The sequence below is a fragment of the Eulemur rufifrons genome, chromosome 1, assembly GCF_041146395.1.
Source record: "Eulemur rufifrons isolate Redbay chromosome 1, OSU_ERuf_1, whole genome shotgun sequence".
NCBI classification, from domain to species: Eukaryota; Metazoa; Chordata; class Mammalia; order Primates; family Lemuridae; genus Eulemur; species Eulemur rufifrons.
The window spans coordinates 23,099,501-23,112,990 of NC_090983.1; the positions used below are offsets into that span (position 1 = coordinate 23,099,501).

Genomic DNA, 13,490 nt, shown 5'->3' on the forward strand with positions numbered 1-13,490 from the left:
TCAAAGCTAATACTTGAAAATTCAAATAATATGAAACAAATTTAGAAGTATATATTAAATAATTGAAATTAAGCTTTCAAAAATGTAGCTTTTTTAAATGCATGAGTTTTACTCTTTATTCTGATTATTTTTCATGTGTTTGTAAGAATATATTCTTGTTTTCATAGACTTCAACTTTTTAACTTGCTTTAATTTTTAATATCTGTTGGTATCAGTAAGCTGTGATTTTTGGAAATTATATCAAGTAGAATAGACCAATAGAATAACATGTACAAGAGTCAAAGTGAAACTTATTTACTATAATAATTTACTTCTGACTTTCTAAGAAAATTCTCAAATTCATTTACATGCTTTTCCTATAAAATGATGAGAGGATCTGAATAGCAGGAAATTGTATTTCAGTTTCACATATATTGGACATTCAAGTTTTCCTACTTAAGTGGGCATTTTATGGGTTATGTTTCAACTCTAGTATGACATAAAAAATCCTCATAAAAGAGTATTTCCTTTGAGGAGATACTCCTGATTGAGGAGTGAAAGATAAATAATGTGTATGTCCTTTTTGCCTTTTCTTTTTCTGCAGGTGGACGTTGCCATAAGTCTTGTACTGGCCGATGCTGGGGACCCACAGAAAATCATTGCCAGACTTGTAAGTGTTCAACAGTGAGAACACATAGGTTTGACATGGTCAATGAATTTTAAGGATTGATGCTTTTCATACTTCTGGTCATCTAAAACCAAAAAGTGAGATTTTGCCTCTTTGTGGTAGATTTGCTTCAATTCCACATAAACTGCCTAATTTTATTGCTTCCAAATGAAATATAATATATGAAATTTTTTATATTTCTTTGTGGTTTCTAGGTTAATGATCCTAATAGCATAGCTGTGGTGATATTAGCTATGACTTCAGAGTTTGTACATCAGTAGAAGTAGGAAATCCAAATGCATGCATAATGATAACAACTCAATTTTAGGTTAACTGGCTATCTTGGTATTTTTCCCATATAGTTATATCACTATTCATTCATTAGAAAAAGAAAAAGAAGGAAAAGAAAGAGTACTGTGTACCCACTATATTCCAGGCACTGTTCTAGGCACAGAGATACAAACTATGTGAATCATGGGTATAGATTCACTATTGTTGACAATGAATATTGCCCTTGGTGAACATTGTTTCTGGGATTAGTCAATCACTAAAGTAAATACGAAACTATCGTCATTGCTAAGACATTTAAAAACAAAGCATAGTGAATATAAAGACAAGTATCTAAATTTTTTAACCTTCTTAAAGTCATATGATACTAACCTAACACTAAACTTTCACTAATCTTAATTTCTTAAAAAATGAAAAACAAAATCTCCTATACAGATGATAAACACTTGTTTTTCTTACTGCAATGAAAACAGCTGAAATAATATATGGAAAACAATGTGCTGGCAATTTGACATGCATTTCTTTATTAGCACAGAAGGCACATAAAAAACATTATTGAAAATTTGAACATACAAATATTAGACATTGTGGAAAATTGTTAGACTGTTGGATGAAAGCTGAGACATTTGACTTGTCTCAGTTCATGATATTTGCTAGACTCTGTTCTAATAAAGAAATACAAAAAATTGCTGTGAACCACCAAATAAAAGAGTATAGGAAAGATATATTTTCAATGGTAAATGATTTCTTAAATTTATTTTTTCAATACATGGGCATTTTCTTATTCAAAATTCATAAAATAGAAAAGAATGGAAAAGAATGTAAAGTTAAAAAGTGTCTTCCTATCTGTGTCCCACCTTTATTCCTCAACCACTCATGGACAACAAATAAGTCCAAAGATAATTTGTGCATACCCTAGGAGTGAGTATGTAAGTACTCACTCCTTTTCATTCAAATATTAGCATGTTTTGTATATTGCACTGCAACTTGATTTTTTTCAATCCATGCATATTTATATGAATTATTTGTAGTATTAATTTCTAGAAGAGGAATTAGTAAGCTCATGGACATGTGTATTTGCAATTTGATAGAAATCACCAGCATGGAGATGTTCTCTATAGAAGTTGTAGCAGTTAGCTCTGCCAGGAGCAATGTATATGAATGCCTGTTTCCCTCCCTATTCCTTTGACAAAGCAGTGTATTATCGAACTTTTGGGTCTTTGTCAAAGGGTTATACGAAAATGGTATCTCAGTGTAGATTTAAAGTAACTTATTTAATAGAAACAATGTTTTATGGCAGGAATGTTTTGACAAGAATTTTAAATAGGATTCTAAAGTAAGATTAGATTACTGTGTGAAATTCATCCACTGCAACATTTGGAGACAGTGTTTTTTTGTTTTGTTTTGTTTTGTTTTTTTGAGACAGAGTCTCACTCTGTTGCCCAAACTAGAGTGCTGTGGCGTCAGCCTAGCTCACAGCAACCTCAAACACTGGGGCTCAAGCGATCCTCCTGCCTCAGCCTCCCGAGCAGCTGGAACTACAGGCATGCACCACCATGCTCGGCTAATTTTTTCTATATAGATTTTTAGTTGTCCATGTAATTTCTTTCTATTTTTAGTAGAGACAGGGTCTTGCTCTTGCTCAGGCTGGTCTCGAACTCCTGAGCTCAAACGATCCGCCCGCCTCGGCCTCCCAGAGTGCTAGGAGACAGTGTTTTAATAGCAAAGAAGTTGAAACAGTTGAAACAATGCTGGAATGATATTGATGTGACCATTTGCATGAAGTCAAGTTCTCTAAAATAAAGAAAAATCATTGCAAAACTTCATGATGAAGTGACAAGTAACCATGGAAATCGTTGGAGTGCCAGAGATCCACTGGTCATTTCATGGCAAAAACTTCTGAGTTGTCAAACTTAAAAATGAGTTTTTACTCACTCTATTATTTCATTTATTCATTCATTTTACAGAGGGGTCAAGCAGGCTTCTAGGCAGGCCAGTTGTTGTGGCTGAGCTTCTCTGGTAGTCTGTCCACCCCTTGTCTCCTGGTGGAGGACAGGTATCTCAGGCCCACTGAGCTTGCCTAGTGTTGTTAAGAGACTCACCTTAGATCTGGGGTATGAAGGAGCTTAGATTTGGAAATGCTGGTATGAGTCACCACTCTTCTGTTGAGTAGGGGTGTCTCAAGATTCACTGCCATTATATTGTTCCTCTGGTGCTAGATCCAAAACCAGAATGACTTCCTCCCACCACCTTTCAGAGTTCTCCTTTGGTTGCCTCTTGCATTACTTCCAGGGTTTATAGTTGAATTTAGCAGGCAGGAAGAAACAGGCCTGCACTGTCTTTTCCAGATCAGAAATCCTGTATTGGCTGGTCCAATGGTAGTGGGTTATCAGAACTTACTAACATTAATGTCACTAAAGTTGGTATTCAACCCCCCATTGCTAAATTTGACTGGCTTTAAAAATAATACAATAGAATAAAAAATAAAAAAAAGAAATCCGTATAGTAGGTTCAATAATACTGTTAATAATAAAATCAAAATTATTTTAATTGTTAATGTTATGTTTGTCTAATCTTATGTGCCTTTTTGTAGAATACAAAATGTAGTAGTATAGTTAGATTGGATATATAGACATATAGTCAGTTCTCCATATATGTCGTTTCTGCGTGGTATATTCAACCAACTGCAGATCAAAAGTATTCAGAAAAAAACACAATGAAAAATAACACTATAACAATAAAATATAATACAAAGCCATACAGTATAACAACTGTTTCCATTGCGTTTACTTTGTGTTATGTAGTATATATAATCTAGAGATGATTTAAAGTGTATGGGAGGATGTGCATAGGTTATGTGCAAATGCTATGCCATTTTATATAAGGGACATGAGCATCTGTGGATTTTGGACCTCTGTAAGGGTCCTGGAAACAATTCCCTGAAAATGCCAAGAAAGACTACATATATTAGATAGACACATAGACAGATAGATAGATAGATGGATGGATAGAAAATAATTATTCTCTTGGATGTATGAGCAAACTCTTGAAAATCAGTATATTAAAGTAGAATGGGAAAATAATATACATGAGGTTTTCCAAAATTTGAAAATTAAATTTTCCTTCAATTCATACAGTGCTCAAAATTTTGAAACTTTTAATTTATTTTAATAGATTTGATTATGTTGATCAAAACTTTCAAAAGTAATAATTTCCAGTAATATCTATTATTCTTACAGTAGACAACTTCCAGGATAATTGCCACAGGGACACATGGCTTTCTCTGAGAACTACCCTCTCTAGAGGGTCAGCCCCTGTAGTCCTGTTTTGTTTTTTATAGGATACCTTACTCTTGCTCACAGGGCAGTGTGTCTAAACCAGAGATGATTTTGTCCCCCTGCTCCAGGGGGTATTTGGTAATCCCTGAACAGTTTTGGTTGTCACAACACAGAAGTAGGGGGTGACCATCTACTGGCACTAATAGGGTAGAGACCAGGATGCTGCCAAAGATCCTACAATGGACAGCAGAGACCCTCCCACCCCTACCCAAACAAAGGAGAATTGATCAGTACAAATACAAAACATTAATAGTACTGAGGATTGGGAAATCTCATAATAGGAGTAAATGCTTGATCCAGGCCGGGCCAATCAGATTCTCTCCTCAGATTTGGGGGCCAGAGATACTGGTTATACTACCTTAGACACTTGAACCAAAAGAGATGTTAAACCTAACTGTTAATGAGAAACAGAAATAACCCAGTCTTCAAAGACACCAAAAAGTAAAACAGCCATGCAGAGGGGGAGACAACGTAATAGTTTTTGACAATTTTTACCTCCTGGTTCTGTGTCCTTCATGAAGCCCAGCGACACTTCTATCCTTAGGTGACTTAAGAAGCATGTTCTTCCAGTACATTTGAATGGTGTTTTATTACTTGCCACCAAGTATGGGTGGAAGGGAGTCCTGACTAAGAAAGTCATCAAGCTACAGGTTATGCATTAAATCATCAGACATGAAATCATTTAATTCAGCTAATTTTTCAACATAGAAGTTATGCTTACTATAACCTAAAATTAGCTTAATGGTCATATGCCTACTTCACAGTCTACCAAATTTAAATTCAACAAGCACATGTACCTAATATATACAAGTATTGGTACAAATTTTAAAATAGTATACATTAGCCTAGGACTTTGTAAAATATTCCTGTCTTTAAAATTCATTTTCACAATATTCCTGTGAGTTAAAGAGGACAGTTATTATTAACCTCACTTTAAAACTGGGAAAATATAAGCTGAGGAAATGATTAAAGGGGTTCAATCTACCCAGCTAATACCTGGGATTTTAACCTACCTGTTCTGAATCCAAAGACAATACTGTTTCCTATATAACATATAGCACAGTGTAGTAGTAAAGAACATTGGATTTGAAATTAGCCAGAGGATACAAATCCCAATTGTTTCCACTTCCTTTCTTTCATGGGAAAGTGACTTCATCTTTCTAAATCTCAGTTACCACATCTATAAAGTAGAGATCATTACACTTACCACTGAAGGCTGGAATGAAATGCAATACAATAATGCAGTTAAAACACTTAAATGTTTTGGAATATACTAAGGACCCAATAAATAATAGCTGATATTATAATAAACTAGAGGGGATTCTGTTAGAAAACTTAATCCATTTTAAATCTGAATGAGTAGATGTAAAGAGAAATTCCCGTGGGCCAGTTCCACCTTGTGAAGTCTACTGACACCCGGTGGTTGGGGGAGGAAAAAGCAAAAGCCCTGGAGTGAGTGGAGGTTGCTCATCCTTCTCTCTCCTTGTATGAGCTACTTAAAACGTAAATTACTTATCCATACTTAAGGAGCCCAGCATCCTGAGGCAAAAGTATTTTGGAACTACTCAAATATATATATTTATTCTAAGATCTGAATTTTAAAATTATGTTCATATTTTTTTGAGAAGTAGATGTGGGAGAGAGATTCCGTAACTATAACTCCCAGAGACTCCGTAGAGCTGTAACATATGTGATCAATTTTTTTTAAAGTAAAAATTTTTAGGCTTCCTTTAGATTTCTAATGGCTCCTATGTTATTTAAAACATATTACTTACTCTAAGGCCCACTTAAGATGTACTTGTATCTGAACCCTGACTCAACTTTTTAAAAATCAGAAAACATGCTATGCAAGTTTTCAACAATATTCTGCCTTTCTTGATTGACCATATAAAAGTACATTTTAGAGTTTGAAAGACATACTCTCACATTATTTACAAATGACTTCTTTCCCTATGAGGGAAATAAATTCAATTTAGTGAGGACTTCTCTGGAGGTATTCAACTTCATGATTTGCCAAATATTTTCTTATTTTTTATGGATAATTATTCTTTCCGGCTTTCCATACATTAGAAAGGAAAAAGTATTTAAGATCCCCCACCTTGCCTAAGAAAACTGAAGTTAAGAATACATTTCATTCTGCACCTCTTATCAATGCTGACATCTTCCCACAGGTGTCTCCTCCTTGGAAGTGTGCTGGAAGTTGTCCTCTGTGGCACTAAATGGCCGTGAAGTCACAGTAATGACAAATGGCCCAGGCTCTGGGAGAACAAGTTCATGATAATGAATGACTTGTTAGGATGAAATGAAGCAGAGAGCAGTGATCAGATTGAAAACATCTCTGAATAGAGATAAGGGCAGGCAAAGTTGTGGGTCACAACAATGGTGAGCCTGAGGGGAGGTCTGCAGGAGGCAGATGTTTTAAACAGAAGAAATGAAGAAAAGGTTTTTGTTTTTAATAGATTTAGCTAAGTGGAGGGAGAATTTGAATAAACTGGCAACTTACTATAGACAACAGCTCACTATGCAAACCTGACCTATCAGACAGAAATTTTAATAAAATTTTATACATTTTTAGTAAAATTCAGTAACATTTTGCAACTTATTTTGTATACTGGTTTGGATGCCACCGTTAGTTTGATTGCATATTGAATAATTTCATTGTGTCATTGTTCCTCTATAACATTTAATAATGTTCAGACTATGAACTCTCAAACCAATAGCTACTTTAAAAATATTTTTCTAAAATATAAAATATTTTTCTAGACAAATTCTTAAAAAAATCTTAGACAACCTAAAGAATTTCATAAATATTGTGCTTGTAGAATCAAACAAGCGTTCCACTCTTACTGTTTTACTCACAACTTTATAAAGCATCTTGAATTCATTCTCTTAAATCCGTTTGGATATTAGCACATCATGACCCTATAAACCTATCAGAACTATTTCTCACAAAGTTGCAAGGGGTCAAAATAAGGCTTACGATGGGATGCTGAGAGCTACGTTACACATGGAGCAGGAACTCAAACTTGAAAGCACTTTTAAGCGCAGTTAAATCGTGGCTGCAGTGCTCCACAGCACAGCTTAAGTAAATTGATTCGATGGATTAATGTAGTCATGTCAGGTGAGACAAACTTATCTGCTATGTGAAGTCTGAGGCTTATCCAAGTATTATTTAGCAGGCTTACTGGTAAGAATGACAACTCTCTCTATTCATAAGAACTGAGTCGTGAGGTCTGAGCTCTATAAGTTTAGGTGCGAGAGAGACTAAGCTTTAAGAAATAAATAGCAATGATTAAAGGAACAAAGTTATCTCTGTCCCTGCAAGATACATGAAGCACACTTATCTCATTTAAAATAGATACTGCATGTCCTTTTTTATCTTTAGGCACAATATCAAGCCTGCTCTCTCCAGTCTCCTATTATCAGAAAGGGTGGTTGTTTCATTTTACACGTTCCTTTTGTTCTCCTAGACCCAGTGCTATCGTGGTCACTGCATTTTGAGTGAGGAGGGGGGGAAAGCACATATCAAAATATTACAGTTTGATTCTCCAGACCTTTACACACATTTTGCATTAAAGTAGTTATAATTGTATAATTTTCTAGGCTGATAACCACTCAATAGTCTTCAGTTTTCTAAGTTGCTTTACAAATGACATTTCTTGCTTAAAAACTAATAGAAAAATGTAAGTGCATTTTAGGTTAAAAAATTGTCATCTAAATCAAAATATGACACCACAAAATTAATGAGGAAATGTATGTTTCAACTACTAGAGTGAACAGATATACTTCTGTCCATTTAAATGTCCATTAAATTGATTAAAGCTAAGGCATTATTTTAACCAAAGGAAATTTCTGGTGGCAGAATTTATTGCTTACTTCTTACTTACAATATTCCTCCAGCCAGGTTATCTCAAAGTATTTTTTAATTAAAAATGGAATAAGAGTGAAATTAATACAACTAGTGTATTTGTTCAGTTGTAGATAATTGTTAATGTGGGTATTACTATATTGGGAAAATATTAATAAAACCTCATTCCAAATAACACTTTTTGTTATTTATTGTGCTATACAGACATTAGAGAATATGCCAGGAAAATTTAGAATTTATTTAGCATTTTTCTCAATAATTTATTATGCTTGAGCATGAAGAAAATTACTTTTAACAGCTGGATTATAGTAAAAGTTTTCAGTTTAACAATAAGGGGGGAAAAACCGAAAACCTTAGCCTGGCTTGTACATTCTGTTCATTCTAGGGCAAACTTTAGAAATATGTATTTCTCCTTTTATTTATTCTAAAATATATCTGGAACTGCTTTGAAGTGGAATATTAAAATCTCAGGAAATGGTTACATATTTTTGGTCCTCAATATTTTAGCAAGAAAATATAGGCACTCAAAATTAAATTATATTTCTTTCTATGAAATTTCCAAAAGTTTCCTGTACAGTGTGAAACCAAATGACAAATTATAAAGATAATAAACTAATTATACTCACATATATGAATCCATAGATAATTTGCTTAAGTGTAATTGTATTTACAGTCTTTGTGGAACAAATGTTGTTTAGAAAGAAGGTGCCGATGTGGTAAATATCCAATTAGAGCAGAGAAAAGCAGTGGGAGCTAATGGGGAGCAGAGAAAGAGCTGAGGCAGCAGGCTCCATCAATCAGGAAAACAGCGAGCCTTTGTTAAAAGCCAACGTCTTTAATTAAAACTCTGTATTTTTCTAATAACTTTGCATGTCCACAAACCTTCTTATTGATTTCAATTATTCCTATTTTCCCTTTTTTGGATTTTACAGTATCTGGAGATATTGTAAATTAAGGTAAACATAGCAATGTACTAATTACTTGTATACATTTAACATTTCAAAAACTGCCCCAATAATTTCCTTGTAGAAAATGAGAGGAGAATCTGCTCTGATATGCTGTTCATTTTGATATAAGTTGATATTTGTTATAATTTGATGACTTTTATCAAATATTTGAAAGAATAAGATTTTCATTTTAACTAAAGGAGATGTATTTATTTGAAATGCTCTCAATATGGCAGTTTAATGGGGTTCAGGAGATATTGCTTAATACCATGCTATGGGCTCAAGGGCTATAAAGGAATATATGAAATTGTGCCTGTTCTCTGGTCATGCAGTGGGTGGGATACAAGACAAAGGTAAGGAATGCTTGAAACAATCAAAAAGAATATTGAACAGGGGGCATAAGGAAACTAAATATGTAGTCCTTCTAAACTATTAATAATTCAATTTCAAAAACCTCAGATTTGTTGAGTTCCCTCATCCACACAATGAAAGGATTGAAAAAGATGATTTCTTGTATAGTCAGGATATTTGTATGTGTATGTATGTGTGTACATGCATGTGGATTAGCTACCTATATATGTGTGTATGTATACACATATATAGTTATAGTTGATGTAGATATATATATATATACACACACACACACACAAATACAGATAAGTTGAGGAGGGATATAAACTGTGGGGCTCAGTGTAGGTATGTATTCTAAGCACGGAGATCAGAAAGTGAATACTCCACATTTGAAAGATTATTAAGAGAACATTAAGAAGAACAGTTAGAAATATCTAGAAGTATTACCATTAAAAGAATTTTGTTTTTCTGGCAGTGATGAGAATTATTCTGAATCATTTGTGTTTTTGCAACAAAAAAGCTTGTCATTGCTGTAACTGTCTTTGACTACCAAAGAGAAAATTTCAAAATTATCTACATGGGGTGTGCTTCTATTGAATAGGACATGCATACTCAATCTTTGCTACAGAAATGGAAAGAAGTGTGATAATTCATTTTTGTAAAAGCAAGCACTTACATACTACCCTCTTGGTTAGAGAGTTTGGCAAGCCTGGAGAAAAATATCCTCCTTAAAGTTCTGCCTTGCATTAATCTGAAATGTATCATCTTCTATTTCAAATTAATTCCTTTGGTTGGAGAAAGAATTAAGTAAACAGCATAGGGATGAAAGAGAATAAGAAGGGGCAATTGAATATAGGGCAGTTTCTCTTGTATCAAGCCACATTTTTACCCATTATATTAGGATAAATGTGAATTCCCTAAATATCAGACATATTAATATTCTATTTCTCAAACCAATATAAATTTTATATATTATTTGGCAATTCATAACATTGTCATGGCTGCTTCTCTCCATTACCATGAGCATTTTTCAAAGAAATATTCACTGTATTAATTTATGTTGAGGTTATTAAAAAACAGACCCCAAAATGTTTTTAAAAATCAGTTTCACATATTACTATCTCAATGAAAGACAGTTATTTTTGGTTTATCTGAAATCCTTTTGCCATTAATTTTGTTATAATGGAGTTGATAGGCATTATGATCACAAGAAAACCTGCAGGTTTTGTTCTCAGTATTTTTTGAACTCAAATACCTTATTACCGATTATTTTCTCCTATAATGAGAATGTGTATGTATTTAAGGTTATGTAATTTCATTGACTAGAACTTAGAGGGGAGGAAAGGACAGAAAGGCAGACTCTGCCATTTATAGTTAGCGATAATTTAAAATAGAAACCAAGCTATATTATTTCATCAAGACACAACAGAAAATGTAAATGAATGGAGAATTACCACATCCTAAGATGGAAAGACTATGAAATGGAAAGACTATGAAAGTATCAGTTCTTCTAAAATTAAGCTATACATTTAACCATCTTCAATCAATTTCCAATGGTTTCTTTTTAACTAAACAAAAAAATCTAAAATATCTCTGAAAAAATATCTCTGTTTTACAGTTAGTAAAACAGCCAGATGTTTGAAAGAACTACTGTGTGGAATGGGTTTTCTCCATCAAGTATAAAATATTAAAAAGTAGTAATGACTAAAACAGTCTGGAATTGGTTCAGAATAGAACTGGCTCAATGGAATCTAATAGAAAGTTCAGCTGGAGGCTAAAGTCTATGTAGTAATTTTGTTTTTATAAAGTTGGCATTTAAAAAAATGACAAAAGCATAGATTATTTTATAAATAATGTTAAATAGTTCACATGTGAAATAAAATAAAGTTAGATCCCTACCATAAAACAAAAGACGTGAGATGGATTATACATAATTAAGTATAAAAGACATGAAATTGACTATTACTAGTCGCTATATAGATAGATCTATATACATAAATTACAGACTAAAAGGTTAAAAAGCACGAAATAACTGAAAGTACTAGGGAAGAGTAGAGATGAAAATTACATAATGATGAAGGTCTTTTTATATATGACAAGTTACAAAATAAAAAAGAAAAAGATCATCTTAACTACATTATACTGGTTTTTAAAATAATAATTTTAATAAATTTTTAAAAAATTAAAAATTTACATAAATCTCTAAAAGTGTTTAGCCTTACATATAATAAATGATGATTTTTAAAAACTAAACATGCTCAGATAATTCCTAGTGAGGATAAAAGTATGGGACAGGCGCAATCTCAATTATTCTTGGTAGACTATAAATAAACATTCCTATGTAGACTGGTCATTTGTGTCAAAAGATTTAAAATATGAATTTTCTTGGACTAAGGAATTTATTTCAACGCTCATATTATCAAACACAAAATGTATGTTAAACACTAGATATTCTAGCAATATTTATAATAGTAACAAATATAAACAATGCATCTTAGAAAGAGAATTGTTAGAGCATATATATTACAATAGTATAACATAGAGCTTTGGAAAATGATATAGCATAAGTATATTTATGCTTCTATAAAACATCTTAATGATATAATATTTAAAAAAATACCAAACTATAAAGCAAGATAATAACTATCATTCATTGATTACTTAGTAATATCAACAGCAACAATTTATATAGTGCTCACTATGTATGTACTAGGCACTATTCCAAACTTAATGATTTCCCGTAATACATAAAATCTGCACAACAGCTTTATGAAATAAGTACACTTGTTATTTTTATTTTATAGATGAAGAAACTGAAGCACAGAAAGGTTAAATAATTTGTCTAATCTAGCACAGCTATAAATATTTTGTAAAGTCAAAATTAGAGCCTAGCAGTCACCTCTAGAGAACTTCCTGTATTCATCCATTGTGCTGGTTTTGTGCTAATATTTTCATGTGTACTTTCTCATTCAGTCTTCATAAATCATTCCAGTATGGCGTGTTGGAAACAAGGTGGGAAGGACAAGATGCAGTAGATGAGAGAGTTCTGAAGGAAGAGAATGAGAAATTTCCAGGGTGCAGGAAAATGTAGGGAGGGGATTTTTTTCAGAGGCATTAAGGGGGAATGTGTCCCTTTCATGGAATTTCAAAAATGCAGTTAGAGACCTGAGTTATTTTGAATTACTTTTGGTTGTGCATTTTGTGCTCTGTCATATTAGATTCCACTGTGGAACCATATAGGGAGGTCAAGGGTACATAGATGTCCAAAAACTGACATTTATTATTGCTGTGGTAAGAAAATGAATGATTTGTTCTTAATTTTACATATCTATAGTTACTTATATTTTGTTAAAAATGTGTCTTGTGTATGTTATTTCAGAATTTTAAGAAAGGAAAGAAGAACAAATAAATTATACGCCATTATGTCATGACTTTTTAAATTTTTGAGCATTTTCCAACTTTTGTCCAGATCAGAGAAATGATCTTTTATTTCATCATTATATTAATAATGTATAAAAGCTTTAATATCTATAGATATATTATTATCTATAAATATATCACTTGAAGAGAATCTCAAATGTTGTTTTGTGTTGGCCCACAGTTTAACATACTGCCACATAGGAGAAATTCAGACTTAACTATCCCAAATTTCCAGTGATGATACTGGGAATACAAAGCACAAATCTCGGGGAATGGTTAGTCTCAATGGCACAATCCTACAGGAAAGGCATTGTGGCAGGCACTATTGTGCAATAATTTTCTATAGCTGCTGGGATACTAAAACTTCAGAAAAAGAAAATTTTATCTCCAGTCACTTTAAATTCCTGAATTTATTAGAAGGCTTATTTGCTGCACATATATAAAAAGAGCACACAAATTGGTTTCTCTAATTTCATAATTTGACTTTTGTCCATGCAATTGAGCAGTGCTTTCAAACTGCTGGTTGCAAGTTGTTAGTGAATTATAAAATCACTTCAGTGGACCTTGACCAACATTAAATTTTTACTGAAATAGGATATATTGGAATAAAATAGACCAGAATAGAATAGACT

The 13,490-nt window shown here is 32.8% G+C and overlaps 1 protein-coding gene across 1 annotated transcript in view; it reads left to right on the forward strand.

Annotated features, from left to right (window-relative positions):
- ERBB4 (erb-b2 receptor tyrosine kinase 4) overlaps window positions 1–13,490 on the forward strand; it is a 665,849-nt gene that overhangs the window by 338,758 nt on the left and 313,601 nt on the right. Inside the window, exon 5 of the mRNA XM_069474179.1 lies at window positions 584–649. Coding sequence (XP_069330280.1) covers window positions 584–649 — 66 coding nt within the window. The remainder of the gene's footprint in view (window positions 1–583; window positions 650–13,490) is intronic.